Source organism: Melozone crissalis, unplaced genomic scaffold (assembly GCF_028551555.1).
Source record: "Melozone crissalis strain CALT ecotype California unplaced genomic scaffold, PUWL_Pcris_2 ptg000254l_1, whole genome shotgun sequence".
Taxonomy (NCBI): domain Eukaryota; kingdom Metazoa; phylum Chordata; class Aves; order Passeriformes; family Passerellidae; genus Melozone; species Melozone crissalis.
Genome location: NW_026536012.1, coordinates 798916 through 817153, shown reverse-complemented (window position 1 = coordinate 817153; position 18238 = coordinate 798916). Strand labels below are relative to the sequence as shown.

General features: G+C 50.7%; 1 protein-coding gene across 2 annotated transcripts in view; it reads left to right on the top strand.

The window, feature by feature from the left end:
• Positions 1-17007, top strand: part of NEGR1 (neuronal growth regulator 1) — a 159278-nt gene extending 142271 nt beyond the window's left edge. For both annotated transcript variants that reach the window (XM_054294543.1, XM_054294542.1), the window contains one exon: positions 14436-17007. In XM_054294543.1, coding sequence (XP_054150518.1) covers positions 14436-14560 — 125 coding nt within the window. In that variant the 3' untranslated portion in view covers positions 14561-17007. The remainder of the gene's footprint in view (positions 1-14435) is intronic.
• The last annotated feature ends 1231 nt before the right edge of the window (positions 17008-18238 follow it).

Below are 18238 nucleotides of genomic sequence, written 5' to 3'. Positions count from 1 at the left end.
TCGTCTCTTCCCCAATCCAAGAACCCCTGAGAGCACCGTCACAGCTGTGCCCATTCCCTGGGCATCTGGGCAGTGCCAGCACCCTCTGGGGATGAACCTGTCCCTAAACCCACCCTAAACCCACCCTAAACCCACCCTAAACCCCCTGGCCAGCTGCAGCTGCTCCCCTGTTCTTTAAACCACCTATTTACACCTTCCCCAGACTGAGACAGGCCCCAGCTCTGACTGAGAGAAGACAAGCAGGAGATTCCAGAATGTGATTCACCAGCAGGAAGAGAGCAGTCCGTGTTTTTATTTATCACAGAAGGATATGTTTTAAGTGAAGGTTTGATCAGCCAGAACTGGCTGACTACAGGAGTTGTACAGGAATAAATATGCATATATCCATCTTGATGAGATGGGTGCCCATGTGCAGGGATTTGAAATGTACATAGAGCTGAGGATCCAGAACCTCAGGGAGGGCCCAGCTCCGTGTGGAACTCGGAGGAGCCTGCAGCTACAGCTGGCAGGGAAGGATCTGACAAACTTGGGTTGTTGAGGGAGGGAAGGCTTGGGGGATTAGGGGACTTGTCAGAAAAAGCCTGTTTGAAAACTCCATGAATATGTCAGTTTTAAAGAAATTCAAATAAAGGCCTGTTGAGTTTTGAGTGGGAAAAAAAATAGGTTGGCTTCCTTCCAGGCTCCCCATCTCATTCCAGGCAACACTTCTTCTTTTTTTGTCTTTTCCCTGTCTGAATTTCGCACCAAATGGAAATTTCAGTTCCATGCCAGCTGCGTTTAGAGTATCTGTGCAACATGGACATTTTGATGGAGTTGCCAACAATATTTCCAGCCAGGATGGAAAACAACATCCCAGGATGACACAGGATCAGCCATTTCCTCCCTCTGAACCTGGTGTTTCAGAGCTGCATCTTTTCCTTCCCCTCACTACAAACAATTGCAAGGCCCATCCTGCTGAGGTGGAGTTTAAGCTGGGTTTTGTCCTCCTTTAAACTTTCCAGATGAGCTCTTAACGTGTCACCAGGCAGCCTTGGAAGGCTGAGTGTGGGTTTTTCCAGGAGGCTCTCTGGGTTAAAGAAAGCAGCACCAAAATCTGTAGGATTTGTGTTGTAGCTGAGCCAGGCCTGCATCCTTGAGGAGCAGGGTGGGAGCAGTTCAAGCAGCAGCTCTGAACAATTAAAGAAATACTCTTTTATCACTGGCACCTGCTCCTGCTTGTGGTTTTCAGGAAGCCCAGATTTCAACCGAGCCTCTGAATCCACAGAACAGTGTGGAGCCATCTGATTAAAATTTTAAAGATGCTTTTCATTAAGACGGAAGCTGTGCACAACATTTTCCCGTTTCCAGCTGCTGAGTCAGGCGGCTCCATAAGAAAGAGCTGCTGGCATGAGGCAGAGCAAGATGAGCTCAGTGAGGGGGTGGCAGCCTGCTCCACACTGGGCCAGGTCCTGGGGTGGCACTGGGTGGCACTGGGTGACGCTGGGTGACACTGGGTGGCACTGGGTGGCGCTGGGTGGCGCTGGGTGGTGCTGGGTTGCACTGGGACAGCCAGCAGCGCCTGTCACTGCACACTCAGGGCTGAAATTATTGACCTTGGCCCTTTTTGTGCCCCTCATGTGGAGGTCCATGGCTGAGCTCTGTGTTTCTCTGTCCATCATGCCCCTGTCTGTGCAGTGAGCGTTGTCACTCACCCTTCCTCTGTCCCTGATGGCTCTGCAGTGTCTGTCCCCCACTCAGAGGGAGCTCTCTGCAAGGCCAGGCAGCTCAGAGAACAGCTGGCCTTGGGAAGCTCAGGAGGAACAAACAGGGTGTGGATTTTGGAATGGGAAAACAGGGAGAGATGTGAATAACCCAGAGCAGAAAGCTCTGCCCAGAGAGACCCTGCAGGAACGAGCAGTGCCTGCCTGGAAGGACCCCAAAGCTGCTCTGCCCTTCCCTCCCATGCTGTACAGCCCCATTCCGTGCCCAATTCCCCAGAACCACAGAATATCCTGGGCTGGAAGGGACCCACAGGACCAGTCCAGCTGCCAGCAGAAGGAGCAGAGTTTTACAGAGAGGTGGAAATCAAATCCCACCCTGCTCAATGCAGGCTAGCACTGTCCAATTCCCAGGCAGGTGCTGGACAAACCTGAAGGGTTTTAGTGCTTAGGGGTTCTACATGGCACAAACTAGGAAAAACAGATTGGTTTTGAGGCAGAATGTGTCTTCCTGCACGTGTCTCCAAGGCTATCAGAGCCAGTTTGAGGCATCCATCTCTGTCCCAAAAGCACCAAGATACTGCACTAATTGACAGAGATTTTCAAAGGCATGGCTCTTAGCAGAACCTGCATGCGTAAAGCTCCCAGCCAGCTTTGAGAAATCTCAGCTGTTGGGGGTTTTTTCCTCTCTTCTGTGTAATAACATATGCAAAGCTGAGCCATAATGTCTCCAAAATCCTCAGGATTAAGCTGAAAAGCGAGTGGGGAAGGCTGGGCCATGAAAAGCTTCCTGATGCAAAATCCCCCAGCAGCAGGAAAAGCTGCAGAGCAGCAGCAGGCAGGAAGGGTGGGGGGCTCTGAAGAGGCACCCCCAGCAGAAATCCCAACCCCAAATGGCTCTGGAAGGGAGGGGATCATTCCCTGTCCCCCACAGGCAGCTGCAAGAGCTCAGAGTCCTCCCGATGGCGAATCAGCTCCGGCTGCAATCCCAGATAACTCATCCCAGGGAGCAGGGATTGGGGGAAAATGGAACCACAGAATGGCCTGGGTTGGGAGGGACATTAAATAAATCCCATCCATTCCCACCCCTGCCGTGGCAGGGACACCTTCCACTGTCCCAAATGCTCCCAGCCCCAGTGTCCAGCCTGGCCTTGGGCACTACCAGGGATCCAGGGGCAGCCACAGCTGCTCTGGGCACCTGTGCCAGGCCTGCCCATCCTAACAAAAGGATCCCTCAGCGGGGTCAGTGCTGGGAGATGGATCCCTAACCTGGAGCCTCCAGCTGCAGGTGACAAAGGCTAGGTTCAGAGTGACAAATCACTGAATCCCTCCATTAAAAGGTGCAGGCACTGAACCCCGTGTGCCCCACAGCTCTGGAGGGTCAGCTGGGAGGAGGAGGAGGAGGCAGGGATGATGGCTCCCAGCCTGGCACCTGGGCACTGCCATTGCTGAGCACCTGGGCATTGGCATCCCTGAGCACCTGGGCACTCCTGAGGACCTGGGCATTGCTGAGCACCTGGGCACTGCTGTTCCTGAGCACCTGGGCACTCCTGCACTCCTGCCATGTGAGAGCCCCGTGCTGGCTGCAGCCCAGCCTGGCTCGGGGAAGATCTCAATCAAGTTGAAAAGTAGCAACAATTTTGCCGGGGCAGTGTTTGAACACTGTGGAGCGCCATGAATAGTTAATGTCACGTCAGGGGCTGCAGACAAACGCTGCTGGCTCTGAGGAGCCAATAGCTCAGGCTGCTGTGAGTGATGCTTGTTCCCTGCACACACAGCCCTGTGGAAATTGCAATCATCCCTCATGAGGGGCTCCGTGCTGCTCACTGCAGCCCAGGAGGGGTGGCATCTGCCTGGCTGCTGCTCTGGCAATGGCCAGGCAGCCTGCTGTGCCCTCCCTGCTGCTGCTGGGCACACACAGTTGTGCAGAAATGGCTCTGGGGAGCCCAGGTGCATCCCTGTGTGGAGGGGACCCTCCCTGTGCCCCTCAGTTTGTGCCTGTCGCCAAGGACAGGGCAGCCCTGGGAGCTGGCACAGCTCTCAGTCACCCAATCCCAAATCCAGCGGGTTGGAAAAGCCCCCCCAAAGTCCAGTCCCTGACCCATCCCCACCCTGTGCCCACCCAGAGCTCTGAGTGCCACCTCCAGGTGACACCTCCAGGATGGGCACTCCAACCCTCCCCGGGCAGTTCCAGTGCCTGACCCCCTTTCCATGGGGAAATTCCTGCTGGGGTGTGATGGTGTTCAAGGGGGTCTCAGGATGAGGGGAGAGACGAGGATCTGACCCCATGGTTCAGAAGGCTGGTTTATTATTTTATGATATATATTATATTAAAACTATACTAAAATAATAGAAGAAAGGATTTCATCAGAAGGCTGGCTAAGAATAGAATAGCAAAGAATGATAACAAAGGTTTGTGGCTCAGCTCTCTGTGTGAGCCAGCTGACTGTGATTGGCCATTAATTAGAAACACCCACATGAGACCAATCCCAGATGCACCTGTTGCATCCCACAGCAGCAGATAACCATTGCTTGCATTTTGTTCCTGAGGCCTCCCAGCTTCTCAGGAGGAGAAACCCTAAGGAAAGGATTTTCCATAAAAGATGTCTGTGACACTGTGCCCACCCTGAGCTCCCCTGAGGCTGTTAGGATGCAAGGAGCTGCTGTAACTTCTGAAATCAGCAAACAGTTGGACTTGGTTGTTTATTTCATCCCCCACCTTATTCTAATTAAACACTACTGATGATTAATTCCTTGGCTATATGGGCACAGTTTGGGGATAAATTTCCATGGGTTATGGGCTTTTAATATTCCTATAAAAAGAGAGGAATGCATGCACTATGCAGAGATGTGACCAAGAGGAACCCACCAGAAATGCTTAAAAAAAACAACAGAAATCCAAATAAACCCCACATCTTAGAAATCATCTGCCAGGCACCTCAGTGGAAGATTTGCTGAAAGGCTACCAGCACTTCCAGCCAAAAACTTCCTTCCTCATCCACCCAAAAAGGGACAGAAATCATGTTCCGACCTGCCTAGCTCCACATCCTTTGTCAAGAGCACAAGAATGATGTGGAAACCGTGCAGAAACTGGAAAGCTCAGTGTAAAAAATTATCGTTCACGCTGCTGTATGACATTGCCTCAACACAGCAGAACCAACAAAGTCTCCCTGATATATGAGAACTATCAGAGATTGCCACTGAACACGGAGATTTAATGTGCTGCTTAATTCAAGAGCTTATTTACAATCTCACACGTCATTTGGAGAAAAATGGCTCTGACAACCAATCATTTAAAATATAGGAAGGATGTTTAACAAAAGGTCAGAAGTACAAATATTTTACATATTAACTACTAATAAATTCATTTCCTCTCAAAGTTAGGAGGATCAGCAAATGTCTCCAAAGCCATTTGCAATATTTCAGCACAAGGCCCAACCTCTAATTACCAATGTAAGTTGTAAATAATTGTCAAGCATGCAGATGAGCCAAAAATTCTCTCAAATTAAAGTAATTAGCTCCCAAGTCAAATTTTTCTGTCACATTAAAACGCTTTTCCTTGTCTCCAGTGTGACACTTACAAATGAGAGCCACATTGTCAGGGAAGCAGTTATTGTAGGCTGCCAGAATGATGCCTGAGGAACCTGAGCTTCCCAGCAGTGCAGGTTTTCCCTTTTTTCTGTGCTGCTCACCCCACGTGGGAGTGGGGAATTTTTTTATCCAGCAATTTATCCAGCTGGAACCCTGGCGGGTGGCTCCAAAGCTTCCTTGGTGTGGGAATTTTCCTTGTGGAGATCCTCAGGGCTTGGCTCTTCCTGCTCCTCCTTCCCTGAGGAACCTTCCAGAACTTCTGGGATGGGACACAGGGATGGGGGAAAGGGAATGGGCGTGGGAATGGGAATGGGAAACAGAATGGGAATGGGATGGGGATGGGAATGGGGATGGGGATGGGAATGGGGATGGAAATGAGCAGTTTGCTCCTCCCAGTGCTTTCTCTGGCACCTTCATGGTTTATTCTCAATGTCCTCTCAACCAAAGCTGTGTTTGCCCCATCCAGTGGAGGATCCTGAGCCGTTTTCCTGTTTAATTTTGGATTCCCAGGCAGGACCCAGAGTCAGGCTTGGTTTCCATTTAACTTCAGGCTAAACAAGGTTGGGTTTGCTGCAGGTGAACCCAAAATCAGGGCAGGTGTGGGGGAGGATGGAGTCCCAGCCTTGAGCACGTGCCATCCCAAGCCAGCTGTGTGCAGAGGGCTGCACAGAGCCCTGAAACAGCACAGGACTGGCCTGAGCCCTTCCAGAGATCCCTTCCTGTGGCTGTTCCCCCAACAGTTGTTGCTATCCCACTTTTCCCAGGCAAGCCAGCAGGGTTTAGACTCAGACATCCAGGCTGGATGTGTGGTTTGCTTTGCCCTGGGTGTGCCAAGAGCAGTAAATGTGGAGGATTCTTCCAAGGGGAGAAACAGGCTGAGCCTCACCCAGCACCTCATTCATTAGGGCTGGAGTCAGGAAAGGCCCGCCCCGAGGGTGCTGGCACTGCCCGGGCTCCCAGGGAACGGGCACACTCCCAAACCTGCCCCAGGAGTGTTTGGGCAGGGCAGGAAGGGCCAGGGGCCAGGATTTGGGACTGTGGGTGATGGGTGTGCTCCTGCTGCCCAGAGCCAGCGAGCCCCTCTCCCTTGGCTGATTCCTGCCTTCTCTTTGCTGGTTAAAAGGGCATGAGGTGGTGATTCCACGGGTCCAGCCCAGGGCTGGGGTGGATCTCCTCTGTCTGACCAAGCCAGCTCCTCCTCAGGGCTGTTCCCATCTGTGAAAAACGCCTATCACTTGTTTTTAAACATTTAAAAGTTTAATAGTAATAAAACAGTTATAAAAATAGTAATACAATTAGAGTAATAACAATTTGGACAATTAGGATTAGGACAATATGAGACAATAGAGACAAAGAGTTACAGATATCTGGGTACCTTTTCTGGGCAGCAGGAACCCGAAAAAGGACACCTGTTAACAGAGGATTAACCCTTAAAAACAACAGCCTGTTGTATATTCATACACCTCATACATGATGCATAAATTCCATTCAAACACAGGATTCTGTCTGGGCTGTGTCAGCTTCTTCCTCCAAATCCTAACAGCACCTTCAAGGCGGGAAGAAGTTTGTTTCTTCTGATAATGGAGCAATAAATTCTCTTTCTCTGACAGATTTAGGTGTCCTGTGGCTGCTATCTCAGAGAGAGTCCTTTCTTTAAAAAAGTGTCTTACATAGCAGTTTCTATTTTAACATTTTGTTCTAACCCAAAACTATATTTAACACACTACTTAAGAGAATTAACACAGCATAACTTTCTAACACAGCCCATATAATATTCATTTTAATATTTGTGAAAAGCCAATCATGAAATACACATTTTTCACACATCTGTCACTCCAGAGCTCCCCAGGGATGTTCCATCCATCATTCCAGAGCTCCTCAGGGATGTTCCATTTCCCCAACACCACTGCACTCCTCAGCCACACAAAGAAATGGGACACGGCTGCAGTATCAAGGATGATATATAAAGCCAAATTTCCCTCTGTTCCCTCACAGTAATTTCCCCATAAATACTCCTGGGGGCCGTGAAGTTCCTTGCAGCAGGATGGGAGTCCATCAGGGCTGTGCTATTTCATCCTGCTCAGCTCTCCGTGCTTCATTCATCCCAGGCAGGCATCACAGGGACTCTGTGCCCTGCACTATTTCAGGGAAGGTGCTTCTCTTTGATACCTCCAGCTTTATCTGTGTGTGCACAAAACTGCACTGAAACACACCTGAGCAGAGAGTGAAGGCTGAAAATGGGGGGTGTTTCACTAAAGCTTGTCCTGCCCTGTCACTGTCACCACTGCTCTGATCCTGGCACACACAGGGACACCCACAGGATCCTGCAATGGTTTGCGATGGAAAGGACCTTAAAGCCCATCCCATGCCACCCTTGCCATGGCAGGGACACCTCCCACTGTCCCAGGGTGTCCCAGTGTCCAGCCTGGCCTTGGGCACTGCCAGGGATCCAGGGGCAGCCACAGCTGCTCTGGGCACCCTGTGCCAGGGCCTGCCCACCCTGCCAGGGAACAAATTCCTTCCCAAAATCCCATCTAAATCTACCCATTTTCAATTTAAAGCCATTCCCTGTGTGCTGTCCCTCCATCCTTGTCCCCAGCCCCTCTCAGCTCTCCTGGAGCCCCTTCAGGCCCTGCCAGGGGCTCTGAGCTCTCCCTGGATCCTTCTCCTCTCCAGGACTGAGCAGGAACCACAGAGGGACCAGAGACTGCAGGGATTTTTAGTGAGGAACCACTCAGTGCTCTTGAGCAGTTGGTGAATTGGGAAATTCTTTGTTCCAGAGGTGATTTGAGACCCTCATCCCCCTCTGTGCCCCGAGCCCCATCCCAGCCCTGCTGTCCCTCTGTGCCAGGGCTGGCAGCCCTCATGGAGCAGCTCTGCTTTGAGCCACACCACCCTCACCAGCAAAAGCGATCTGACTTTGAAATCTCCAGGGCTGGGTGTATTTTTAGCAGTGTGAAATGAGTCTGTGGCTGTTTGCAGTGTTTAGCATGAGTTATTTCTTGGGGAAAGGTGACTCTGGCTGCTGTGGAGGGCGGGCAGGGGGTGTGGGTCTCCCTTTGCCTCCCCCAGCCAGGGAGCCCCAGTTCCAGGCAGAGATCCCCACAATCCAGGGTTACACAGCTGGTGGCCATGGTTACCGTGTGTTTGTTCCTTTCAACCTGTAAATATCATATTTTACATTTTACCTCAGTCAAAATCAGCACCAGGATCGGTTTTGCATTGGACACAGGGCACATCCCAAGTGGGGTCTTCATGACTGGAACAAGAAATGCCTCTGTCTCATTTTCTGTGCGTACACAAACACAGGCTGGGATAATATTTCACTTTAAGGCATTGCTGGTGGCACGTCTCGAGTGTTTAAATTACTAAACTTTCAGATTTTAGCACAGCAAACAGCTGATTTTTACTTATGCAGTCCTAGTAATCATATTCTAGCCCTTGTTTTCCCATTTTAAGACTCACAAAATGCTTTTTTATTCATTTAAATTTGAAATAAGGACAAATCAGCATTTCATCTCCCAGCTCCTGCCCTGCCAGCAGCCCTGTGTGAATGCTGATGGACAGGCCCTGATAACAGCCCTCTCTTATCAACCCCATCACTCTTCTGGGGCTCATCTCCTGGATCTTCCTGCCAGCACTCCCATCCCAGAGGATGATAAAGCCCCTCAGTTAAGCACCTGGCACTTCCAGTTTTATCCTGCCCAGCCCTGGCTTATCCCTGGGCAGAGCCAGCTCTTGGATAACTCCTGCAATATTCCGTGTCCTTCCTCAAGGATTTGCTGAGAGATTTGTCTGAGCAGTGCTGAGCTCTGCCTGACAGATAATGCACAAAGCAAGGTTTGCCTGCAGCCCCACCACGCAGGGATGGGCTGAGCCAATCTGTGCCCTGGGCTGGGGCAGCTCCTGGGGAGGATGCTGTGGGACAGGGATGCTCACAGGACATTCCTGCCAGAATCCTCATCCCTGCAGCTTCCAGCCCTGCCCCGGGCAGCTGGGCCAGGCTGGGCAGCCTTTCCAGGGAGGAATGTTCCCTAAAATCCTACCCAGAGCTGATCCAGAACTGACCCAGTGCTGATCCAGAACTGACCTAGAGCTGATCCAGAGCTGACCCCAGAACTGACCCCAGAACTGACCCAGAGCTGATCTAGAACTGACCGAGAACTGACCTCAGAGCTGACCCAGAACTGACCCAGAACTGATCCAGAACTGACCTAGAACTGACCCCAGAGCTGACCCCAGAACTGACCCAGAACTGACCCAGAGCTGATCTAGAACTGGCCGAGAACTGACCTCAGAGCTGACCCCAGAACTGACCCAGAGCTGACCCAGAACTGACCCAGAACTGATCCAGAACTGACCTAGAACTGACCCCAGAGCTGACCCCAGAACTGGCCCAGAGCTGGGAGTGCCCAGAGCTGACCCGAGCACAGGAGGGATGTTTTGAAGCAGGCCAGGCCAGAGGAACAGGGGGCTGGAGAGAACCTCCATGCCCACATGCCTGCTCCAGAGGCATTTCCACATTTCTGAAACTCCCAGCCTTCTCCAGGTGCTGCCGTGGTGGCCAAGGCTCTGTTTAGCTCCAGCCTCCACCTGGAATTCAGAGTGATCCATTTGCCTCACTGCTGCCTCTCCCACCCAGTGCAGCTCCCCAGCCTCAGCATGATTGCATTTGCATGCTACTAAACAAATCCCCTGATCCATTTTCAGACAAGGCTTCCAGTTGTGCTCTCCCAAGGCCAAGCTTTGCCCTGGCCTCCAAGGAGGTTTCTGTGCTGCCCATTCCCCTGGCCATGGGAGCTGGTTCCAGCTCTGCAGGACCCTGTGCCCATCACCACTGCTGCTCCCTGACAGACTGTCCCCCTCCTCCTGCACAGCCATAAATCCTCCAGCAGCTTCAAGTGGAACAAAATGTAGAGATGTTATCCCCAGGCCTCGCCCCAGCCTTCTGAGGCCCATTATCTCCCCATCTTTTCTTCTAAAAGAACCTTATTTGACAGCCTAGCCTTTCTCATCTTTCTTTTTGCCTTACTGCTCTGACCTTGAGCTAGTTTATTCCTTCCCTCTCTGTATGTTTTAAACGTTGCACCAAAAAATCCAGTTTATTAAGGCTTTCCTTTAGTAAATGATTAACCTGAATATGGTTAAATGAAATGCTTATTAACATCTCCCTGCATAATCCATTTAACAGAATTAGTCTTGCTTATTCAGACAACCTAAAGGGGTCTCTGCTTTTGTCTACACAGCATCAGCATTAAAGCTTATAATTATTTCTGGTTAATGCAGCCCTTGGTGCTAGGAAATGCTGGTTTGTGTGTTCCAGCATAGCACTTCTCCTAATCTCTTGTATTAATTAGAGATACTGATATAATATCACTTTGTTCCTTTCTGTTCAGCACCAGGAGAGATGTCTGAATATAATCCTATCTGTGCTAAGGGTGTCTTAAATATTTCCACGAGTGCTGGCTGGTGTAAAACATTAGGATTAGGTCCAGTAATCCCTAAATTGGAAGAAAGGAGAGCTCACAAAGGCACGTGGGCACGCGAGGTGTGCCTGGCACTGGGGTGGTGCCATGGCCAGGCAGGGATTTCTCCTCACCCTGAGGGGACATTGAAGGTCCCCTCCAACCTCAGTTTCCACCCCAGCCTGTGTGGGTCCCTTCCCAGCCCTGATGATGCTCTATGTGTGCCCCCATTCCCTTTCCCTTTCCCAGAGGGATGCAGCCACTCTGCCTCTGAGCAAAATTTGACTTACACAGCAGCACAAAAGTAAATTATTGCCCCTCAGTGGCTGCAGCTGACATTTTAAACTCACTGTGCCCTGTAAATCTTGGATCATTTGGTATTTCAGACGTCAGGCTGCTCGTGGAGCTTGTTTTAATCTTTTCCTGGATAGAAATTCACTTTCTTCTCAGGCATTTCAAGGTGTCACCCCCACGGGCTCTGAATTTGCAGCACCAGATCATAAAGTCATGGAATTGTTTAGGTTAGAAAAGCCCTCCCAGACCAGGGAGTCCAACCATGGCCAGCACTGCCAGGGCCACCCTGAGCTGTGTCCCCAAGTGTCACATGCACTTTGAGATGCCCCTGGGGATGGGGAGCTGTGAAAAACACCAATCACTTGTTTGTAAAATTGTAAAAGTTTAATAGTAATAAAGTGGTTATAAAGATAGTAATACAATTAGAGTAATAATAGTTTGGACAATTTGGATTAGGACAGTGCGAGACAATAGAGACAAAGAGTTATGGACAGTCCAGGTACCTCTTTCTGGGCAGCACAAGCTGGAAAAAGGACCCAGGTTAACAGAGGATTAACCCTTAAAAGCAACAGCCTGTTGCATATTCATACCCCTCATACATGGTGCATAAATTCCATTCAAACACAGGATTCTGTCTGGGCAGTGTCAGCTTCTTCCTCTGAATCCTGACAGCACCTTCAAGGTGGGAAGAAGTTCATTTCTTCTGATAATGGGGCAATAAATTCTCTTTCTCTGAAAGATTCAGGTGTCCTGTGGCTGCTATCAGTGTGAGTCCTTTCTTTAAAAAGGTATCCTACATAGCATCATTTCTATTTTAACATTTTGTATAACCTAAACCTATATTTACCACACTACTTAAGAGAATTAATACGGCATAGCTTTCTAACACAACACATATAACTTCATTTTAATATTTGCAAAAAGCCAATCGTAAAATACGCATTTTTCACAGGAACCCAAACCTCCCTGGGCACTGTGCCAGGGCTGGGCAGCCTTTCCCTGGAGAAACTCCTGAAGCCCATCCTGACCCTCTCTGGACACAGCTCTCCTTCCCTGTGGCACCCAAACCTTCTGAAATCAGCTCTGTGTCACGCTGGGGATGGGGCCTGTGGAAATGCCCAGCATGGCTGCAGGTGTAATCACAGACTCTAATAATTCCAGCTTTTATTTAAAGCCCAATCACACATTCCTCCACCATTGCCTCCCTGCATAAATATTAAGACTGGGAGCTCGTGTGTGTGTGTGTGTGTGTGAAACAATGGCATGGTAATATTTCAGCAGGGGAAAAAAAGGCAGCTGGTTTATGCTGCTCTCAAACATTTAAACCTTCTCATTTTCCCCTAAACTGAGGGCTTAGTCTGACACTTTTGGAACCATCCTGTAGTGCTTTGAAAAATACCAAGTCCAAGAACAAAGTGACCTTGCATGGCCTTGCACAGGAAAGCAAGGACTGCTCGGTCCTTACCAAATAATTACCCAGAGTAGATCAAGGACTGAGCAGGCCATGCTAAGAGTCTTTAAATTTTAAAGGTGTGTTTGTTTTAAAAGTTTATACATCAGCACAAAGCTATGAAATTTTATTAATATCCAGCAACAGCAATTTGCTTGGCCAGCAATGAATTCAGGGAGCCACAGGAAAAATTAATCAAAATTCTGAGGGGGAGAAGAAAAAATCTGCAGGAGATTATTAATTTTTAAGGATTTTTAAGAGTCTAAGCCAATATTTTAAACTATGTGTCATCCAGTAGGCCTCGTGTGACATCATAATTGATAATTAAGCTTCTCCAGCTTTGCTTCTCCTTCAGGTTTCTTTTCCATCCAATTCTCCTGCTTAGGCAGCTTTGAGAGCTGAAACTTTTCTATTATCTCCCAAGCCAGTGCATTTTTCCCCCATTAACTCCCCTCTTGCCTTTGTGCAGAAACAATCCATGTATGATTTAATAAGCCCTGGAAAGACAGAGCTGGTTCATATGCAGGAAATCAGATTTACATAATTTTCCGCTGGCTTTTATTGCTACTGTAGTTCAAATTATCCTTAAGTTGGGGAAACTCTCTTCATAGCATAAAATGTAACAGCACCTGTGTTATGCTTCAGCTTCCCCACCCAGCCCTCGTAATAAATTAAAGGTTGATTTGTCATCCTGACTTAGCACAGAAAGTCCTTTTGGAATGAGAGGAGAGGAAGGGCCCTGGCCTGCAGTTAGTCACAGTCATCAGTCACCAAACTAAGCTTCAACACCAAGTTTAATCTTGTTTTGTTTTGGGTTTATTACCTGAGCCTTTCTGCACGGGGGGAAAGCAGAGGATTTGGGGTTGTGTCACACTCTCTGCGCCAAGTGAAATGTCACACACTGCAAGTGGAGCTGCAGGGGGCTGTACAGAAACCAAGGGGATGCTGGTGGTTGGGATTTGATCCAGGATTTGGGCTGAGCAAGGCTCAGGAGTGGAGGCTGCATGCTGGGAAAGCAAACAGGATTTGGTGCAGGGTTGAGGGAGCAGCTCCTTGTGCTCCCCTTCCAAGGGCAAAGCCATGGGTTTCACAGGATCCTGGCATGGGTTGGGTTGGGAAGGACCTCAAACCCACCCAGTGCCACCCCTGCCATGGCAGGGACACCTCCCACTGTCCCAGGTGCTCCAGCCCCAGTGTCCAGCCTGGCCTTGGGCACTGCCAGGGATCCAGGGGCAGCCACAGCAAATCTGGGAATTCCATCCCAGCCCCTGCCCACCCTGCCAGGAACAATTCCTGCCCAATATCCCATCTAAATCAACTCTCATCGAGCTTAATGCCATTCCCCTTGTCCTGTCAGGACAGGGTTTCTGCCAGGTGCATCCCCGAGGCACAGCTGGGACACTCCCAGTCCCAGGGACCAGCTCCTCCCTTGCTCCTCAGCACTGATTTCTTTCTCTTTGCACTTTGTGCGCATTTACCTAGGAATTCGAGAAGGGCTTTGTGGTAAACAAATAAATACAATTTCTTCCAAATGAGTATTAATGTCTTTAGCTGAGCACCATTGTCAAACTCTGGCTTCTGGAGTTGGGCAGAAAATGAGCTGTTTCCCACGAGGGCTTCATCCAGGCCCCTTTCATTGATTGCACTGCAGATCTTCATGCTCAGTAACCTAAAAATGGATCGATTATTCAGCTGGTTAAAGAGGAAGCAATCCCATTTCCAAGTGCTTGCCTTGAAATCAATTCCAGCTGCTGGAGCGAGCGGGGCTGTTCCCTGGGCAGGGTGGCAGCAGGGCTGGGTGTGCTCACAGCCTTCATCTGCTGCCCAGAGCAATCCTGCTGCTGCCCTGAGAGGGGAAAAATCCTTACCCATGGAGAAGGGCGGAATGTGGGCGTCTGAGAGAGGGAATTGCCACTGACCCCTGTGCTTGCCTTGCAGCTCCCAGCACAGCCCAGTACGGCATCACCGGGCACGCCGAGGTGCTCTTCTCCTGCTGGTCCCTGGTGCTGACGCTCTCCTCCCTCAGCAGCATATTCTACCTGAAGAACATCCTTCTGCACTAAATGTAAAGACCCATAAAAGGCTTTTAAGGATTCTCTGAAAGTGCTGATGACTGGATCCAATCTGGTAGAGTTTGTTAAAAGCGGCGTGGGATATAATCAGTGCTTACATGGGGATGATCGCCTTCTGTAGAATTGCTCATTATGTAAATACTTTAATTCGACTCCTTTTTTTTGATTAGCTGCATTACCTTGTGGAGCAGTACACATTGTCCTTTTTTAAGACGTGAGAACTCTGAAATTACTTTTAGAGGATATTAATTGTGATTTCATGTTTGTAATCGACAAGTTTTCAGAAGCATTCAGTCATGGTCTGCTGACTCGCAGACTGTAGTTTACAAAAAAAAGGATATTGCAGTAAAAATGTGCTTCTTTAAGGCTGCAATACAAACATTCAGTTCCCTCCTCAACTAGCATTCTATCCAAACTTACACAAAAAACATTCGTTCTTTTTTGAGTAAAAAAAAAAAAAATCTCAAATAATATTGCCTTCAAAATACTTCTTCAAAATATTACACATATCTAGATTTTCTTCTAGCATGATATTCAGGTTTCAAGAATGAGCCTTGTACTATAACTGCGTTGCGCAGTACCGCTTTTGTTCTCTTCCCTCCTTCCTGCCAGTTCAGCATGGTTGTGCCTTCATGAAACACGACTTTCCTCTTCCTCTCCAAGCGGTCTGGAATGTGTTCTGGGAAATGCTGGAGCATCCTTTGGAGCGTAGGAGATGTCTGGGTGAGGCCAGAGGAGCCCGGGCTCCCAGGAAAGGCTCCTGTCCCCCTGCAGGAGCTGCTCCAGGGCAGGGCTCAGCTCAAGGGCAGCACCAGCTCCTTCCTGTCCCTCCCTCCACCACCACTGAGCAGTAGGTGACCTCTGTAAAAACGACATTTCCCGTTAGGAAACAGAGCTCCAACGATTTTGTGGCACCTTTTGAATGTCGGAATGTTCCCCCCAAAGCCAAATTCCCACCTGGCTGCAAATGTCAGGACCGTCCCTTTTGTATTGCTGGCAAAGCCGACGTGAATTGGTATTTTTCTTGCACTCAATTTTGTACTGGTTTGGCTGATTTAGCAATGATAAAGGATGCTTTGAACCATGAGACACCTGCAAATCCCTGGAGTATCAATTTTCTATCTCCACATATCCGTGTGGCAGCAGCGAGGCTGCTCCTGCTGGGGGCACGTGGCTGTGCTTGGGGAGCCACCTGGGCAGGCAGGGCTTGGGGGGCTGCTCCCCTGGCCAGGGCTGTCCCTCCAGCCCCACACACCATCCCATGGAGGGGACCCTGCTGGCACACCCTGAGGGATCAGCCCAGCAATCCTGTGCAATGGTGCTCCATCCTTCACAGCCCCGCACGGCGCTGGTGTGAAGTGCTGCTCACACAGAGCTGCCACCTGTGCCGCTCACTGGGGTGGCCGTGGCCAGCAGCCCTTGGGCACCACATCCCCTGGTGGCCCCAAGAGCTCCTGACCTGCTCACCAACAACTACTGACAGCAGGAATAACAAAATCCTTATCACAGAATCCTGGGCTGGGCTGGGAGGGACAGAGCCCATCCCATCCCACCCCTGCCAGGGACAGGCGCAGGAACATCTCCACTATCCCAGGGACAGGGACACCTCCACTATCCCAGGGACACCTCCACTACCCCAGGCTGCTCCCAGCCCCATCCAGCCTGGCCTTGGGTGGGCAGCACCACTTTCACTGTGATCAATACTCCCAGGCTCTGAGTTTGAGCTCCAGCAGGTGGCTGGAATTTCCCAGTTCCCCACTTTTCCTGCTCACAGCAGGTGCTGGCAGTGAGCAGCCCCAGCTTTGGGAATACTCAGCAGTCCCAAAATCCCCATTTTTCCAGCAAGAAGGGCTGGGAGCTCGCTGGGCTCAGTGTGAGCTGTCCCAGGCCAGTGCACAGGCAGGAGGTGCAGTGCCTCTGCTGTCCCTGCTGAGAGAACAGAGATGTTCACTCCAACAGATGGCAATAAAACACCCTGGGTCACTCTGCATGTGGTCAGTGACAGGCTGCATTATTTCTCTTATGATTTACAGCCGTGTGCCAAGCAGTTGCTGTTATCAGAAATGTGGCATTTTTTAAAACCTGGAATAACATGAACAAACCCATTCTGCAAGGAAAGGGTACAAACTCACCTCAAATGAGTTTATCAGTCCTGATACCCCCATGTCTCTTGTATTGCAGCTTTAAAGTGCTCTATTTTAGAACCCATTGACTAGAAACAGTGGTGCTGCAGGAAGTCTTGTGTCAGTGCAGTTTTCTGAAGGGAGAAATGAGGCTATGGACAACCCCACCCATGTGTGTAAAACTGGGAGAGGGTTCTATGCTGTGGCTGGATCAAACCCTGCATTCCAGTGATTCCTGACATTTGGAACCTGATCTTTCCAGCAACAGAATAGAATGAGCAGCAGCTTGATTAAACATGAAAATCAGAACACTCAGTGAAGTGTTGAATGTTTGCATTCGCACCAGGGAGAGCCACTGGGTGGCACGGACGGGAGGTCCTGTCCCACGTTTGATTTTCACTTGGGGGGAACAGAAAAGAAAAAAAGAAAAAAAGAGAAAACCCCAAACAGAAAAGAAAAAAAAAAAAAAAAAGAAACCCCCAAACCCAGAGCAGCAGCAGCAGAACTGGGAGCTGTGCCTGGGTGCCAGGGGTGATTTTGTGAGGCAGGAGAGTGCTGGGGGTGTGAGGGGCTGAGGGGCTCTGCGGGGTTTGTGAGGGACAGGGGCTGAGGGGCCCTGCAGGGTTTGTGAGGGGCAGGTTTGTGAGGGGCCCTGCAGGGTTTGTGAGGGGCAGGCAGCTGAGGGGCTCTGCGGGGTTTGTGAGGGGCAGGTTTGTGAGGGGCAGGGAGCTGAGGGGCCCTGCAGGGTTTGTGAGGGGCAGGGAGCTGAGGGGCTCTGCAGGGTTTGTGAGGGGCAGGGAGCTGAGGGGCTCTGCGGGGTTTGTGAGGGGCAGGGAGCTGAGGGGCTCTGCAGGGTTTGTGAGGGGCAGGGAGCTGAGGGCTCTGCGGGGTTTGTGAGGGGCAGGTTTGTGAGGGGCCCTGCAGGGTTTGTGAGGGGCTCTGCAGGGTTTGTGAGGGGCAGGGAGCTGAGGGCTCTGCAGGGTTTGTGAGGGGCAGGTTTGTGAGGGGCTCTGCGGGGTTTGTGAGGGGCAGGGAGCTGAGGGCTCTGCAGGGTTTGTGAGGGGCAGGGGGCTGAGGGGCTCTGCAGGGTTTGTGAGGGGCAGGGGGCTGAGGGGCTCTGCAGGGTTTGTGAGGGGCAGGGAGCTGAGGGGCCCTGCAGGGTTTGGGCAGGCCTGGAGCCGCAGCAGAGGCCTCAGGCGGACACACCTGGCTGGGGTGAGCTGGGCTGGGGTCTGTGCTCCCAAAGAGGCAGCAGAGTGAGCACAGCCACTCCAGGGCTGCAGGATGGGTGCTCGGGGCTGGTTCCAGCCCCTCATTTTGGGGGCACTTTGGGCAGCTGTTGGAAGGTTTGTCCTGTGCTTCCCTGCTCTGTCTGCCGGCCAGGCCGGCTCTGTGCATTCCCTCCTTCCCAACACAAAAAGGCTCAGCTGAGCATTCCCAGCAGGCTGTTGGAGCCCCCAGGCTGGGAGGGCTCCTGTGCAGTGCCTCAGGGCTGTCCCCACACTGTGACACTGCTGTCACACGGCTGCTGGCCCTGGCACTGAGC